General features: G+C 48.4%; 1 protein-coding gene and 3 long non-coding RNA genes across 7 annotated transcripts in view; 2 read left to right on the forward strand and 2 right to left on the reverse strand.

The window, feature by feature from the left end:
• Window positions 1-15440, reverse strand: part of LOC311594415 — a 161780-nt gene that overhangs the window by 141201 nt on the left and 5139 nt on the right. The gene's annotated exons all lie outside the window — the stretch shown is intronic.
• On the reverse strand, window positions 658-3185 carry LOC311594423. Its single transcript, XR_014778087.1, has 2 exons — window positions 2544-3185; window positions 658-788 (listed from the first exon to the last, which is right to left on the reverse strand). It is a non-coding gene; the product is annotated as an uncharacterized lncRNA (long non-coding RNA).
• LOC311594421 lies at window positions 797-3767 on the forward strand. The gene is made up of 2 exons (XR_014778085.1): window positions 797-1270; window positions 3181-3767. It is a non-coding gene; the product is annotated as an uncharacterized lncRNA (long non-coding RNA).
• Window positions 8490-15440, forward strand: part of LOC311594408 (bcl-2-like protein 1) — a 61782-nt gene continuing 54831 nt past the window's right edge. For all 4 annotated transcript variants that reach the window (XM_084776077.1, XM_084776075.1, XM_084776074.1 and 1 more), the window contains exons 1-2: window positions 8490-8833; window positions 9123-9798. In XM_084776077.1, coding sequence (XP_084632203.1) covers window positions 9235-9798 — 564 coding nt within the window. In that variant the 5' untranslated portion in view covers window positions 8490-8833; window positions 9123-9234. The remainder of the gene's footprint in view (window positions 8834-9122; window positions 9799-15440) is intronic.

Consider the following 15440-nt stretch of genomic DNA (forward strand, 5'->3'; position numbering starts at 1 on the left):
CACTGGGGGAGGCAGGGGTGGGCAGATTTCTGTGAAGCTGATATGCGCGAGCAGATTAACACATTTCCTGGTATGTGGTGTGCTGCTACTGATCTAGCAAACGCCTTTCTCTCAGTACCTGTCCATAAGAACAAACAGAAGCAATTTGCTTAGTCGACATGCCAGAAGTATACCTTTACAGTTTTACTTCAAGCCTTGTGTCTTAACAAAGAGACCGCTGTCTCTTCCACACAGTATTACATTGGTCCACTACAGTGACAACATTATGCTGACTGGACCATGTGAGGAGGTAGCAACCACTTCTAACTTGGTGACATGCACATCAGAGGATGGGAAATAAATCCAACTAAATTTAAAGGGCCTTCTACCTCAATGAAACTCTTAGGAATCCACTCATGTGGGGCATACAGAAATATTCCTTCTAAGGTTAAGGATAAATTATTGTACCTAGCCCTTCCCACCATGAAAAAAGAAGTAGAGTATTTTAGTGGGCCCATTTGAATTCTGGAGCTAGATAATTCCTCACTTAGGTGTAGTATTTTGACCCTTATTCCAAGTTTTACTAGCTTTGAATAGGACCTGGTTGCTGCGCAGGTTGCTCTACCACTTGGGCCATAGGATTCAGCAGACCCCATGGTACTTGAGGTATCAGTGGCAGATAAGGATGCTGTTGGGAGCTTTTGGAAGGCCCCTATAGATGAATCACAGAAGAGACCTTTGGGATTTTGGAGCACGGTTCTACTATCATCTACAGACAACTATTCTCCCTTTGAGTGACAGCTCTTGACCTACTATTGGGCCTTAGTGGAAATCTGAAAGTTTGACGATGGGCCATGATGTGACCTAGGCTAGTCATCATGAGCTGGGTGTTATAAAGTAGGACATGCACAGCAGCAATCTATTATCAACTAAATATAAGTAAAATGTATGTGATCAGGCCCAAGCAGGTCCTGAAGGCATAAACAAGTTACATAGTCCGAGCCTGTAATCCCAGCACTCGGGAGGCCAAGGCAGGCAGATTTCTGTCAGTTTGAGGCCAGCCTGGTCTACAAAATGAGTCCAGAAAAGCCAAGGCCACACAAAGAAACTGTCCTAAAAACTGGAAAAAAGAAAAAGAAAAGAAGGTGCCCGACTGCCTCCTATGTTTCTACTCCCACTGCAGTACCATGTGTTGCCAAGCATGCCTCATGGGTGTGCCCCACGACAAAGAAGAGGAGACGAGGGGCTGGTTTAGTGATGGTTCGGCCTGTTATGCAGGTGCCACCCAGAGGTGGGTAACTACAGCATCACAGCCCCTTTCTAAAGCATCCCTGAAAGATACCAGCAAAGGGAAACCTGCACAGTGGGCAAAACTTCAGGCATATCTGGGGCTCAGGGTTGGTCTCTGCTGTGGGCAGATCTGGCATTGAGCAGCAGCTGTAGCCATGTCAGCCTTGGTGAGTGGAAGGCCATGCTGCCGAGCTCATCCTAACCTCCATTTCAGCCATCATGGACACTGTTCATGGGCCCATTAAGAGTAACGTGGATTTGCGTGTCATCCTTTCGCAGGGGCCATGCTAATCTTCTCTGTATCGCTCGCTAATTTGTGAAGGGTTCCAAATTAAAAAAAAAAAAAAAAGAGTAACAGGGATAGTTAGAGAAGACGCTGACTCTGCTCCCTTCACAGCCAGAGACTTGCAGCAGTGGGCCCACAATCACGACCACTGGTCTTACCATAGTCCCCACCACCCTGAAGCATCTGGCCTGAAAAGGATGGAATGACCTTTTGAGAACAGTTACAGCAGCAGTTAGGTGACAGCGGGCTGCAGGGCTAGGACAGAGCTCTCCAGAAGGCAGTACATGATTTGAATCTGCATCTAATATAGGGTACAGCTTCTGCCATCGCCAGGATCCATGGGTCCAGGAATCAAGGGGTCAAAAAGGGAATTGTGCCATGTACGATCATCCCTAGTAACCCACTAGGAAAATGTTTGCTTCCTGTTCCCTCTGCCCTAAGTTCTGCTGGCCTAGAAGTTTTGGTTCCAGACTGGGAACCGGCAACTCCTGCCAGGAGCCACAACAAACATCCATTTGAACTAGAAGTTGAGACTTCTCCTGGCTCCTTTGGGTTTCCGATGCCCTTAAGCCAGCAGGCAAAGAAAGGAATAACAACTGGTCCAGATTAGCAGAGGGGAATAGGATTGCTTCTCCACAGTAGAGTTAAGAAAGATTAGCTCTTCTAAACTTAGTGGCGCATGCCTATAATCCTAGCGCTTGTGGAGGTAGAAGCGGATGGAGTTCTGTGAGTTCAAGGCCAGCCTGGTCTACAAAGTGAGTCTAGGACAGCCAAGGCTACACAGAGAAACCCTGTCTTGAAAAACAAAACAAACAAACAAACAAAAAGAATGTCCCTCTAGGAGCATTGCCATCTAGTCTAACATCCATAATGCATTTGCAGCTCTATGAAGGATAGTTACATCATGTCACGTGTAATTATGACCTGGCTATTGTTTTCGTTTGGAAATTAAGAATGGCCTAAGAGGCCAGGAGGTGGTGGTGCACGCCTTTAATCCCAGCCCTGGGGAAGCAGAGGCAGGTGGATCTCTGTGAGTTCGAGGCCAGCCTGGTCTACAAAGCAAGCCCAGGAGCGGTAAGGCTACAACAGAGAAGTCCTGTCTGGAAAAACAAAAGAAGACAAAAACAAAAACAAAAAACAAACAAAACTGCATACGTAGCCTGGCATGGTGGCGCAAGCCTGCAATCCCAGTGCTGGGGTGGCAGAGGCAAGCAGACTTTAAGGCCAGCAGGGTCTACATAGGGAGTCTCAAAAAATAAAAATAAAAATGGCATAAGTAGATATAAGCAGATACATCAAGTTGACAAGGGGTCAACATGTGATGGCTATTCTTAGTTGTCAACTACAATTAACTAAAACCCAAGCAGGTAGGTACATCTGTGACTTTTTTTTTCCTTAATTAATCATGTAAAGTGGGAAAACCCCCTTCTAATCAGAATCTTGTCGCTTTCTTTTTGTTTTGTTTTTTTCAAGGCAGGGTTTCTCTGTGTAGGCCTGGCTGTCCTGGATTTTGTGGACCAGGCTGGCCTCAAACTCACAGCACTCTGCCTGCCTCTGCCTCCTTTGTTGCTGGGATCAAAGGCGTGAGCCACCATGCCCAGCTGGAAAATATTCTTTTAATCCAGATCTCTCAAGGTAGAAGACCTGCATATTAATCTGGGCCACACCTTCTGCTGGCAGCCTATAGAAAGGACGTGGAAGAAGGCAGCTCGCTCTCTCTGCCTGCTTGCTCTTGCTGGCAAGTCCGTTCTCTCACTGACGTTAGAGCCCAGCTCATCCGTCCGGCCTGCAGACTGAACAACTCCTGGATTCCTGGACCTTCCATTGGTGGACAGCATTGCTGAACTAGCTGGACCACAGCCTGCAAGGCTTCCAAATACACACATATCTCCTGTTCCTCCGTAGAACCCTGACTGATAGAACACCTTTCTATTAATGCTTAATTCCATCTTTTTCTAAGAAAGGATCTTGGGCTACTGATTTACATGCCTCTGTCTCAAAATGCAAATCTAAATAATAACTCAAAGACTAGTCAATCCCACCATTATCAAGTCTGTTTCCTAACTGCTACCATGGCAAAAATAGTAAGTTTGTGAAAGGATACATGAATTATCCTCTCTGCTCTTCTCCCAAAAATGTTTGTGTGTGTGTGTGTGTGTGTGTGTGTGTGTGTGTGTGTGTGTGTGTGTATTTTTTAATAAAAATTTGAAAAGTGAAGAGGCTGGATGTACAGGTTCCCATTGTAAAGAACAGATCCAAGAAAAGCTAAAGGGAAAAATATATAAAGGGAATGTAAAACTCAGTCTCTCCTGATACCAGAATCAGAAACAAAGAACTTTTCCACATAGCTTTTTCTTGACCAAGCTTAATGGCACCTGCAACATAAACTGATGAGAATGAGCTCTTCAACATAAACCTGGCCAAAATAATGCTTCAAATCTGCCAACCTACTTGGTATGATCCAGTTTTTCCACGCTTGCTATTTAGCTGTCAACTTAGACAGGGCCTTCCTATCCATCCAGTTCAACATATATGCAGCCTGGCTGTCTCATCCCTGTCTAGCTAAACCCTGCTTCCCAAGAGTCCATGTGTGTCCCACACACTTCAGAAACCCAGCCTTCCCTGTGTTAAGTCTCAGCTATCTCCACTCATAAATTGCCAGAAGACTTGTAAAACAAAAACAATGCTTTTAGTTACATAATAGTAACTTACACAGCTTCTGTCTTAAAAATAGAAATTGGTAGAGTTCTTGCCTAGCATATACAAAGCCCTGGGCTTAATCCCCAGCACACACAACATAGAGCATGCTGGTGCACACCCATAAACCCAGCACTCCAGCCGTGAAGGAAGAGGAGTAAGAGCTCAAGAGTAGCCTACACCAGCTGGAGAGACAGTTCAGTGGTTAGGAGCACAGGCTGCTCTCACAGAGGACCCAGGTTCAACTCCCAGCACCCATAGGGCAGTCTGTAACTCCAGTTCCAGGGGATCCAATGCCCTCATATAGACACGTGTAGGCAAAACACCAATGTACATAAGATAATAAATGAACTATAAGAAAAAACACCTATTTAAAACAACAGCCAGGCGTGGTGGCGCACGCCTTTAATCCCAGCAGAGGCAGAGGCAGGAGGATCACTGTGAGTTCGAGGACAGCCTTGTCTACAAAGTGAGTCTAGGACAGCAAGGCAAGGCTACACAGAGAAACTCTGCCTCAAAAAGCCAAAACCAAAACAAAACAACAACCAGCCTATGCTACATAGCTTCTTTCAGGCCGACATGGGCTACACAGGGCCCGATGTAGGCTCAATTTTCTTAACCAATATATTTTATTACAAACTTATTAACAGAGCGTATGTCACTTATAACCCAACTAACCTAAACAATAGGAAAAGAGGATTAAAGAATACAATAACAAAACTGTAACGATATCAGTTCCGAGGAATGATTCTCCTGGCATAATCAGCAGGATTTCTTCTGCTGGAACCTGGAGTAACCAGAACCCGGAACCTCAACAGGAGCCGGAGCCTCAAAGCCTTCCCCCAAGTGGTTCTCTCTAGGAGCTTCTAGAAGTGGAGCCATGAACAGCCAAAACAATCCCAAGTCTCCAAAGGCCCCGCCTCCGGTTTTTGGGCTCATTTATATACCTCCTCCCAGAGTCTGTTCACGGATCTTTTCAGCTAACATCAAGTTCCTGCATGAGGTGGTTTGTCTTCTAGTGGATTAACCTCACCTGTTCTCACACAAGACAGTTCCCCATCCCACACTTGGGATCATAACAAAAACAGGTTTCTTTCTCCTTCAGCCCTATCATTGTCACCACACACATACACACAAACCCCCTCTACCATGAGCCAAGATACTGGGTTTGAACCACAATACCACACACACCAAGAATCAACCATTTTGACCCCAAGCATACCAGAAAACCCTTCACTAAGGCATGTATCTGTGTACATACAGTATATAACATCAACTAACCTACGCACATAATATACTATCAAAGGTCACTCAGTTGGTCCAGTTAGTTGAAGGCCACAATAATTTTGAACCAAAAATGACAACTTGATAATACTGAACAGACACAAACCACCCGAGAAAACACAGGATGACTTAGGGTGACTTGACAGGTATTGTAATACACTGAGGCCACACACAAGAATGTTCTTACTAGCCAGGCATAGTAATCTTTAATCCCAGACCCTGGCAGGAAGATCTCTGTATTGATGCCAGTCTGTCCAGGACAGCCAGGAATATATAAAGAGAATAACAGCAAAAAGAATATTTTTACTGTAGTAGCAAATGGTTCTTTTTTTTTAAAGATTTATTTATTATTATGTATACATTATAGATGGTTGTGAGCCATCATCTGGTTGCTGGGAATTGAACTCAGGACCTCTGGAAGCGCAGTCAGTGCTCTTAACCACTGAGCCATCTCTCTAACCTGCAAATGGTTCTTTAATAGTTTGTGGGTTTGGGGTTTTTTGTTTGTTTGTTTGTTTGTTTGTTTTTTACTATGAAAGAAACTCAGCCAGGCGGCGGTGGCTACAAAGCGAGTCCAGGACAGTCAAGGCTACACAGAGAAACCCTGTCTCAAAAAAAAAAAAAAAAAAAAAAAAAAAAAGGAAAGAAAGTCAAATAAAGGCAAAGGATGTGAAGATACAAGGATGAGAAAGGAAGTGCAGAAATAAATAATAAAGCAAGCAAGCTGAAATAGTTTGGTGGGAGTCACTGCTACTACTGAGAAAATTATATGTGATTACAAATGAACTCTGTTGCCTACAGCATATGCTGCCCCTTCTTATGCAAAAGACCGTGGGATTTGGTCTCCAGACTGTCCAGTGATGGACAAAGGAACAGCTTCTTCCAGATGCCATGTCCTTCATCAGCCAGGAAGCAGGAGAGGAAGAGAGTGCATGTATTATGTTACAGACTGGGCATCCAACAGTGGCCATATGCACGTGAGGGAATGAGATCCCAGTAGCTCTCAGTCCACCAAAGCTGGGAGACTGCTATGAGTTCAAGACCAACCTAGGCTATCCAGTGAGTTCGAGGTCAAGGGCAGCCTGAGTTACAGAGCTACCTAAGTAGACTCTGTATGAAAAGAGGGAACTTGCCTTGCAAGCCTGAAGGTCTGAGTTCCACTCTTGGAAAGAATCAACTCCCAAACGTTGTCCTTTGATCTCCACACACACCTGATGGCACATATACACCTACACCTACACACACACTCACACTCCCAAATAAAATAATAGTTTAAAAAAACTGGGGCTATAACTCATTCGGTAGGATGCCTGCCGCCTGCCTGGTATGCACAAGGCTCTCCGTTTGATCCCCAGCGACACAGAAACTGGGTATAATCGTGAGACAGGAGGATCAGAAATTAAGGTCATCTTGAGGACATAAAACTTGACAGCTTGGGCAGAAAACCTGTTAAATAAATGTCATTCTACTGCAGTGGTCAGTCAGAGTCAAACTTTGCATTTTGAAAAAGATCACTCACGCTAAAGCAACTCTCATTTAGTCATTGCTATCAAAATGTCAGGATTGGGGTGTTTTTTTTCAATATATTTTTTTTGTGTATTTTCCTATTTGGACACTGTCTCCATTCCTAAGGCATAAGTCTTCACGAAAACAGAGACCAAGCCTTGCCTTGTTCACAACTGTCTTCAATGATCCAATCAAATTAAGGGTTTTCTATTCTTCGGGGTTTCTAAGTGATAGCTGATGCACACTCGATGAGAGGTCAATACTGCTATCAGTTTTACAATTAAGGACAATATACACAAATTGAGAAACCTGTCCGATGTTGGACACCCAAGAAAAAGTGCTCTTTTGAGTATAAAAAACGGAAGGATGGAAAAACCACAGAATGCGCCTGCGACTCCTCAAACCCGTCGCCAGGGGGCGCCGATTCCCACGTCTCGAAGCCAGTCCCTCCTGGCGCGCGCTCCTCTTGCGTCTCGGGCTCGCGCGCGCTGCCTCGGCACCGGAAGTGACTGCGCTTGCAAGTTCCCCCGGTCTCTTCAGGGGAAACTGAGGCCGGCTTCTCCGGGAGACGCGGCGCGAGCAGTCAAGCCAGGTAGGCCGACCCAAGTCCGCGGTGTACAACTCAGCCGCGAAGCGCCGTCGCGTCTGGAAGCCACCAGGCCGATGAAGGGGGGATGTGGCCCCCCACGGCTCACTGGGCTCGCAGGTGAGAGCGCCGCCTCCCTTGTGCCTGACAGGCCGTGCGCCCAATGGGAGCCTTTGCCGTCCCGCTTCCGTGCCGCTTCGGCCCGCGGATTGGCTATGCTGGGGCGGGCCGCGGGGGCGAGACCCCTCCTTCCAGGAGAGGTCTAGGGGGCGCCCCTGAGGGAAGGCGGTTGCCTAGCAACGGGGCGGTGGCTCGGCGGGTACCCGGCCCGGGGGAGCGCGAGCTGTAAGCGAGGCCTCAGCCCACCCACCCGGGGCTTCTGCGCGTAGCAGCCGGCGGCCCCGGAGCCATGCAGGGGGCTCCAGGAGGCCGCCTTGGGCCCGGCCTCAGGAAAACGAGGTCTCCGCCGTGGGAGCCTCGACCCTTCTTCCTGGCCGGTGGCGGGGCGCAGCGCCTCCCTCTCACCCCCGTCTTTGTGCGGGGTGCCGGCGGCCATTGTGTCCGGGCGCGGAATGGAGGATCTGGCAGTTCCCCAACGCCCTGTCCCGGGCCTTTTGGGAAATTCAGAAACAACCAGCGGTGTTTGTGGGGGGTCTCCAGCATACAGCCTCTCGGAAAGGCCCGGGGGTGGTCTTTCCGAAATCAGATCGCAGAGCCGAGGCCGTTTCCCCCTCCCCGCGACCCTGCGCGAAACCTTGAGGTTCCCTGAGAAGTCCCTTTAGGGTTTCGGAAGCCTCATCCAGGGCTGGTACTTAAATAGAAAGAAAGAAAGCTGGGCGACGCGGGGGGGGGGGGGGGGAGGCGGAATAACACTAAGCCCATACCTCCGGGAGAGTTCTCCTGGCTCCCAGTAGGAGGCGGAGAGCCAAGGGGCGTGCTAGAGCGAGGGGGTTGGGCTCCCGGGTGGCTGGAGGCTGCGGAGCAGAGAGAGGCCGCTCTCGATCTGGACGATGGAAAAAGCAAGCGAGGGTTCCTAAGCTTCGCAATTGGTTTCCTTCTGGGCTTGCCTACCAGGTCGCACGATCCCTCTGGCCGGGGCTTTGGCTGAGTTACCGGCGACCCAGAACCACCTCCTCCCGACCTATGATACAAAAGATCTTCCGGGGGGCTGCACCTGCTAGCTGTCGCCGGAGATAGATTTGAATGTAGGTGGGGAGGGAGGAGGGGTTGTATGCCAATGGGGGTGACTTTTTGAGAAAGGCATTTCGGAGAAAAAGGGGTGGGTGGTTGTAGTAAAAAGAGGCTGATGAAACAATTCAAAGCTTGCTGGTCCTTTCAATCTGACTTAATTGAAGTCCTTTAGAACCTGGACCCAGACCTTCCTAAGAGCCACAAAGAAACCAATTCTGGTACCTGGAGGAGGAATGGGGATATTGTAAGGTAAATGACATGCATATTAAAATTTTTCTCCTGAAGCTCTTTCTCTCTCTTCAGAACCGTCTCTTGGCTTTGGATCCTGGAAGAGAATCGCTAAACACCGAGCAGACCCAGTGAGTGAGCAGGTGTTTTGGACAATGGACTGGTTGAGCCCATCTCTATTATAAAAATGTCTCAGAGCAACCGGGAGCTGGTGGTTGACTTTCTCTCCTACAAGCTTTCCCAGAAAGGATACAGCTGGAGCCAGTTTAGTGATGTCGAAGAGAACAGGACTGAGGCCCCAGAAGTAACTGAGTCAGAGAGGGAGACCCCCAGTGCCGTCAATGGCAACCCATCCTGGCACCTGGCGGACAGCCGGGCGGTGAATGGAGCCACTGGCCACAGCAGCAGCTTGGAAGCACGGGAGGTGATTCCCATGGCAGCAGTGAAGCAAGCGCTGAGAGAGGCCGGCGATGAGTTTGAACTGCGGTACCGGCGGGCGTTCAGTGATCTAACATCCCAGCTCCATATAACCCCAGGGACAGCGTATCAGAGCTTTGAACAGGTAGTCAATGAACTCTTCCGGGATGGGGTAAACTGGGGTCGCATCGTGGCCTTTTTCTCCTTCGGCGGGGCACTGTGCGTGGAAAGCGTGGACAAGGAGATGCAGGTATTGGTGAGTCGGATCGCAGGTTGGATGGCCACCTACCTGAATGACCACCTAGAGCCTTGGATCCAGGAGAACGGCGGCTGGGTAAGAGCCACGCCCCTTGTGTGTCTCCTCTCTGTGGTGGATCCCAACTGCCCTTGTCGGTCTCTTTTCTGTTGCATGGCATGATTGTTGAGGCTGTTGATTGTTGGGGAGACATTCCTGGCTTGCTATCGAAACAAGAGGTTAGCCTTGAAAATACAGACGACCCAGTTCTTGAAGGACCTTTGTCTTTCATTCTAGCCCCACAGTTTCATAGTTTTGTTCCAGTTTCTCTCTCAGCAAAGAAAAACATAGGCTGTTTCCTTGGTTTAAAAACCTATGAGTGGCAAGTTCTCCCTGCGTCCTGCCCACCCTCGTGTCGTGGGTCACCTTGGCTGGGGGTGAAGAACACAGTACATAGAGAAACAGAAGGGCCGGTGATCTCAAGCCCAGGGTAATTGCATGCACAGTACTCAGACCATTTGGCCAGGCAGGAGCCCCACTGTCTTGAGTGGCTGAGTGCTGTCTGGCTTTAGAGGAAAGTGGTCTGGGCTGGTTGTGTTTGTGCTGTGGCCCTAAGTTCATTTTCCCCAAGGTATGCAACTTTCTGCATGGTTGGTTTGTTTGTGGAGCTCTTGCTGTGTCATATACTGAGCCCCAGGACTTTGCACCTCACTGCCCCAGGGTCGGGTGGGGATCTCCAGCTGTTCTGCCTAGTGCTTTTCTGGTCAGGGCCCTGGGGCCTCTTTACTGAGGCAGCTGTTTGCCGGCAGAGCAAGAACCTGGTCTGTAAGGCTCCATAGGAAATTAAGGTTTGGTGACAGACTGGATGTGGGTGTGAGTCCTGGCCCTGTCACTTAACTGGCCATGTGATCTTGGACAGGCTGGTTTACGTTCTGGGGCCTTAGTTCTCGCACTAGAAAAATGTGGCCAGCTTGCCTTGCTTAGCAGACCACTGTGACTCACAGAGGCTGACGCCAGTGAGTCCCTTTTCTTCAGAGAATCCTTCTGCTTGTCACCTAGTCAGGGTGAGGTAGAGGTGAGAGCTTCCTCACCAGTGGCCACTGGAGTAGGCAGTTTTCACCCTTCAGAGTAAACTCCATTCTGGAAGAAGGGAGCTTGGGGCTTCTGAGACATGTTCTGTCCCCTCAGAGTATGTAGAAAATGGACAGGCTGTGAAAATAAGTCATCCATTGGAGGAAGTGAGGTGGAAGAGCCATGCACCATGGACTCCGGAATGTCAAGAATTCAGTTGTCCTAGGCTGGGCCTAGGGCGGGGCAGGCACTTTGCTTTACTGCTGAGAAAGAGACCTCCTGGGTTTGCCCAGGGACCCCATCCTGTCTCTAGTTTCCCATTTCTTGAAACTTTACCTGCTCTGCTCGGTCAGTAGCTCGTGTAAAGGCAAGGAGGTCACTTGTCAGTAGAGGTCAGATGACCAGAGTAGAGTTGGCTGAGGTAAAGGTGGGCTCCCTTGAGCTAAGGATTGCCAGCCTTGAAAGCCAATCTGTAAATGAGCTCCCTGGGGAGATGAATGATTAAATAGTTCCTGTTGGTTTGTGCTGTGACCTCTTCTGTTCATTCTTGCTTTGATTCTCTTTTGGGGCAAATATTTGTTCAGCTGATGACAGGAGGGACAGGATTCCTGCCCTTCAGACACACCCTTTGAGGCATCGGCAAGGAGACTGGGGCCCTCTGCCTCTATTGCTTGCCCGCTGTCTTTAGCTAGTGGTCCGAATACCAGGTAGGCCCGTGCCAGCTACAAACCGTAGGCAGAAGGAAGAGGTACCTGCTGGACTGCCAGCCTCTGCAGAGTTGCCAGCTGCTCCCTATTGCGTGTCTTGTTTCACTAACCTGGAAAAATGCTAAATCTATCTCAGGCTGCAGCTTAGGGCAAGTTCGATAGATCTCCACTGACTAAAATTCCACCTCCTGGTGTCTCTCCACTCAAGACTTTCTGGAGCCTGTTGGGCAACATACCTGGTAACTTGCTACTTCTGCTTGGTAAGCCGAGGGAATGTGTGCAGAAGAGCCAGTTACGGCAGAACCAATTCTGGGCATGCACTCTTCCCCGAAACCAGGGGGTAAAGAACATTCCACTGAGTGTTAGCTGAGCCTCGGTGGAAGAAGGTGCCTGCCCATTTCCTTTTAGGCACAGCCCTTCTCTGAGCTGTGAGGTGCTGCTACAGTAGCATTCCCAAACTTCCTGGAGGCCGCAGCCACCACGCTCAGAGTCCCGGTGGTTCGCTCAGGGTATGCGCTGAACTTAGCGTCCTTTAGCCAAGGGAAAAGAACTTTGCCTTTCCTGAGTAACTTGAGCGCCTCATGCATTCACATTGTGGTTTATATTTCAATGTAGCCGATTTACTGAGCAGCTACTATAAGGCAAGTGGTGTTTTCAGTGCTCTCTCTCCATCACGGAAATATGTGGTCATTCATTATGCTCCACACAGTAACTTTCCAAGGTAGGTCAGTTTATTCCCAGGTTCCACATAAAGCTCCCAGTAGCTAAATGAGCTGAAATGTTTCTCAGCCAACTAAGTGTCTGCGTGTGAAATTTAAATTGAGGTAGGCCTAATTTCAGAGTCCAAATCCTTTCTATCCATACCTTGTTCAGGAACTAGTAATCCAGACAGACAACCACAGAATGCCAGCTGCTGTTGGGCTGAGGAAAGCATGCCTGTAGAAGGTGCTCATTTCTTGCTGCACTTGTGGCATTGTTCAGGTGTCTGAGAACAGTGCCTTTATCAGCAGCAGCAGGTTCCCAAATATGTGGAGACCTCAGATGGCGGCCCTCGTAAAGCTCAGGCGTGGCAAGTGTTGAGTGGCATCAGGAGTTTGCCCAGCCTTGATGGGCTTCATTGTTAAAATCTCAGCCTTGTCAATCACTGAGAGTGGCGTGTCTGCGGGGAGACGGCCTGCCCCAGAATCTCTGCTAATTGTGGGGTGATGCTCTAAGGATTGGAACTCCCCTCTGGCCATCTTACTACCAGCCTGCCTGAGTCACCTGAAAAATGTTGAACCTGTTTGGGTCTCTTGTCTACTGATTCTCCCACCTGTAAAATGGAATAATGATACGCAGCTGCCGGAATACAAGCCCTTCCCTACCCTTAATTGTAGGGTAGACGCACTTCTTCTCCAGAATGAGCTTCTTCCCTCAAGGCTCTGAACTTTACCCCCTGGAGTTACTCCTCAAGAAACTAGCCAGTTCACTGAGACCTAGCCCCCAGTGGGTGAAACTTTGGGTGGGGTGTTTTGAATGTGGGTGAGGCCCCAAGTGGGCCAGTCACTGGTACAGCCAGCCCTGGAGATACCCTTTTGCCCAATGGAGTCACCATTGTTAGGAGCATAGAGCAAGCATTGTAGGGGGAACCCCTAGTTTGGCCTTTCCCAAGCTGCAGATCTCTTCTTACCTGTTCTGGCTTCTTCAGTGAGACACAGATAGGAATTTGTGCTTCGTTGATGCACCTCAGCTCCATTTGCAAATTCTGCAGTTCTGTGGTTTTCTTGGGGGAAGCCCCATCAGAAACCCCAGCACAGAAATTTTTAGTAATCTCATTCAGGTCTCAAATGGAGTAGAAGTGTCTGAAGGGCTCCCCCTTGGAACACCCACTTCTTCTCAGTATCCTTTTTTAAGTGGCTCTTAAAAGTCTTTTTGCCATCACAGGGTTTTCCAGACTCCCTAAAACAATGTCCCCAGCAGCCACATGGGGCTCTTCACCTTCTGCTTGAAAATTACCCAGGTACTTTTTAGGGCCCAGTGGAACCTGGAGAAATTCCTGACTTTCTTGTGGGCAACCACCAGTTTTGTTTGGGCTGAGTGAAGCAGTATTGTTAGCCGACCCCTTCTCCTAGCAGACGCCTGTCTCAAGGCTGGTGGATTCGGGTGCCATTCTCCTCTTGGTTTTTCCCCAGCCCTCAGCTTACATCGAGTCTTGCTTTTCTGCAGTCGCTGATTTGTCTGGTTTAGTGTGGTTAGATTTAAGGGTAATCACCAGTGATCTGCTCTGCAATAGAAACAGCACCCTCAACAACCTTGGTCTACCAAGGTTGCTGTCTCCATCCCCAGCCTGGAGGCTCCTCCCTAGGACTCCTCCTCTTTTCTTGCAGGACTCACTCTGGATCCTCTGTTGTCTGTGCAACTCACAGTGTGTCTTCCCCGCCTCCATTGGGCATGGAGGGATACAGATAGTCCCCCTGGGGTTTTGTTTCACCTAGGGAAGGAGAGATCCAGACAAATTGCCACCAGTTTGTTATTCATCTTATATATGAGGTCCCCAGCATTTTGCTTAAAGGAAGTTAAGCTAACTGGTAGTTTTAAGTTGCTGCAGAGAAGGCGTTTCTAACAGCTGTACTCTCTCAGGAGCTGAGGTATAGTCCACATCTTGCTCACATTGGTTATCTCAACCCAGAGCACTGGGACTGAGGATCTGAGGAAAAGACCTTAGCAAACCAGACTATTAATGGTGGGAGCTTCCTCTAACCAAATTATTGAGCCCCGACTCTTCTAGGCACTGGGAAACAAATACCAAGCAAAACTAAGTTATTGCCTCATGTAGTTCATTCTAGTGGAAAGACAAAAAGCAAACAAACAAAAACTGTAATGGAGGCTAAGGCTCAGTCTGTAAAATGCTTGCTATGCTAGCATAAGAATCTAAGTTTGGCCGGGCGTGGTGGCGCACGCCTTTAATCCCAACACTTGGGAGGCAGAGGCAGGTGGGTCGCTGTGAGTTCGAGGCCAGCCTGGTCTACAAAGTGAGTCCAGGACAGCCAAGGCTACACAGAGAAACCCTGTCTCGAAAAACAAACAAACAAAAAAAGAATCCAAGTTTGACCCAGGCAGTGATGACACACGCCTTTAATCCTGACACTTGGGAGGCAGAGGCAGGTGATCTCTGAGTTCAAGGCCAGCCTGTTCTACAGAGTGAGTTCCAGGAAACCCAATGATACACAGAAAAGATGTTTCAAAAAACAAAAAACAAAAAACAAAAAAAAAAAAAAAAAGCAAGACATAGTGGTGTGCACTTGTAATCCCAAAGCTGGAAAGCAGAGACAAGGGGGTTTCTGAGCCAGCCACTCTAGCCTAGTAGTTTTCTTCCAGACCAGTAAGGGAGATAGCTTCTGGGGAGCAATCCCCAGGGTTTACCTGTGGCCTCCAAATGCATGTTCATGCTCGTGTTCATATATATACAAGCTAAGCTGAGTGCAAACACACACACACACACACAGAGTTGTATGACATTTTAGTCAATGATGGAGTGAGTGCATATGGCACAGCAGTCCATAGATACTATGTGCCTCGGGAGCTGGAGAGATGGCACAGTGTTTTAGAGCTCTTGCTGCTGTTCCAGAAGATCAAAGTTTGGTTTCCAGTGTGTGTCTATGTGTGTCTCTCTCTGTCTGTGATACATCAGCTGATAGTAGGTACTCTGAAGAAAATAAGGAAAATAAGGCAGATTGGTTCCTAGAGAATGCCCGGCAAGGCAGGGTGGGGCAGTACTTTAAAAATGGTAATCAGGGCTGGAGAGATGGCTCAGCGGTTAAGAGCACTGCCTGCTCTTCCAAAGGACCCGGGTTCAATTCCCAGCACCCACATGGCAGCTCACAACTGTCTGTAACGCCAAGATCTGACACCAACATATATAAATTAAAATTAAATAAAATATTAAAAAAAATAAAAAAATAAATAAAAATGGTAATCAAAGGG

This window comes from Acomys minous (assembly GCF_964271855.1).
Source record: "Acomys minous genome assembly, chromosome: 3".
Lineage (NCBI taxonomy): Eukaryota > Metazoa > Chordata > Mammalia > Rodentia > Muridae > Acomys > Acomys minous.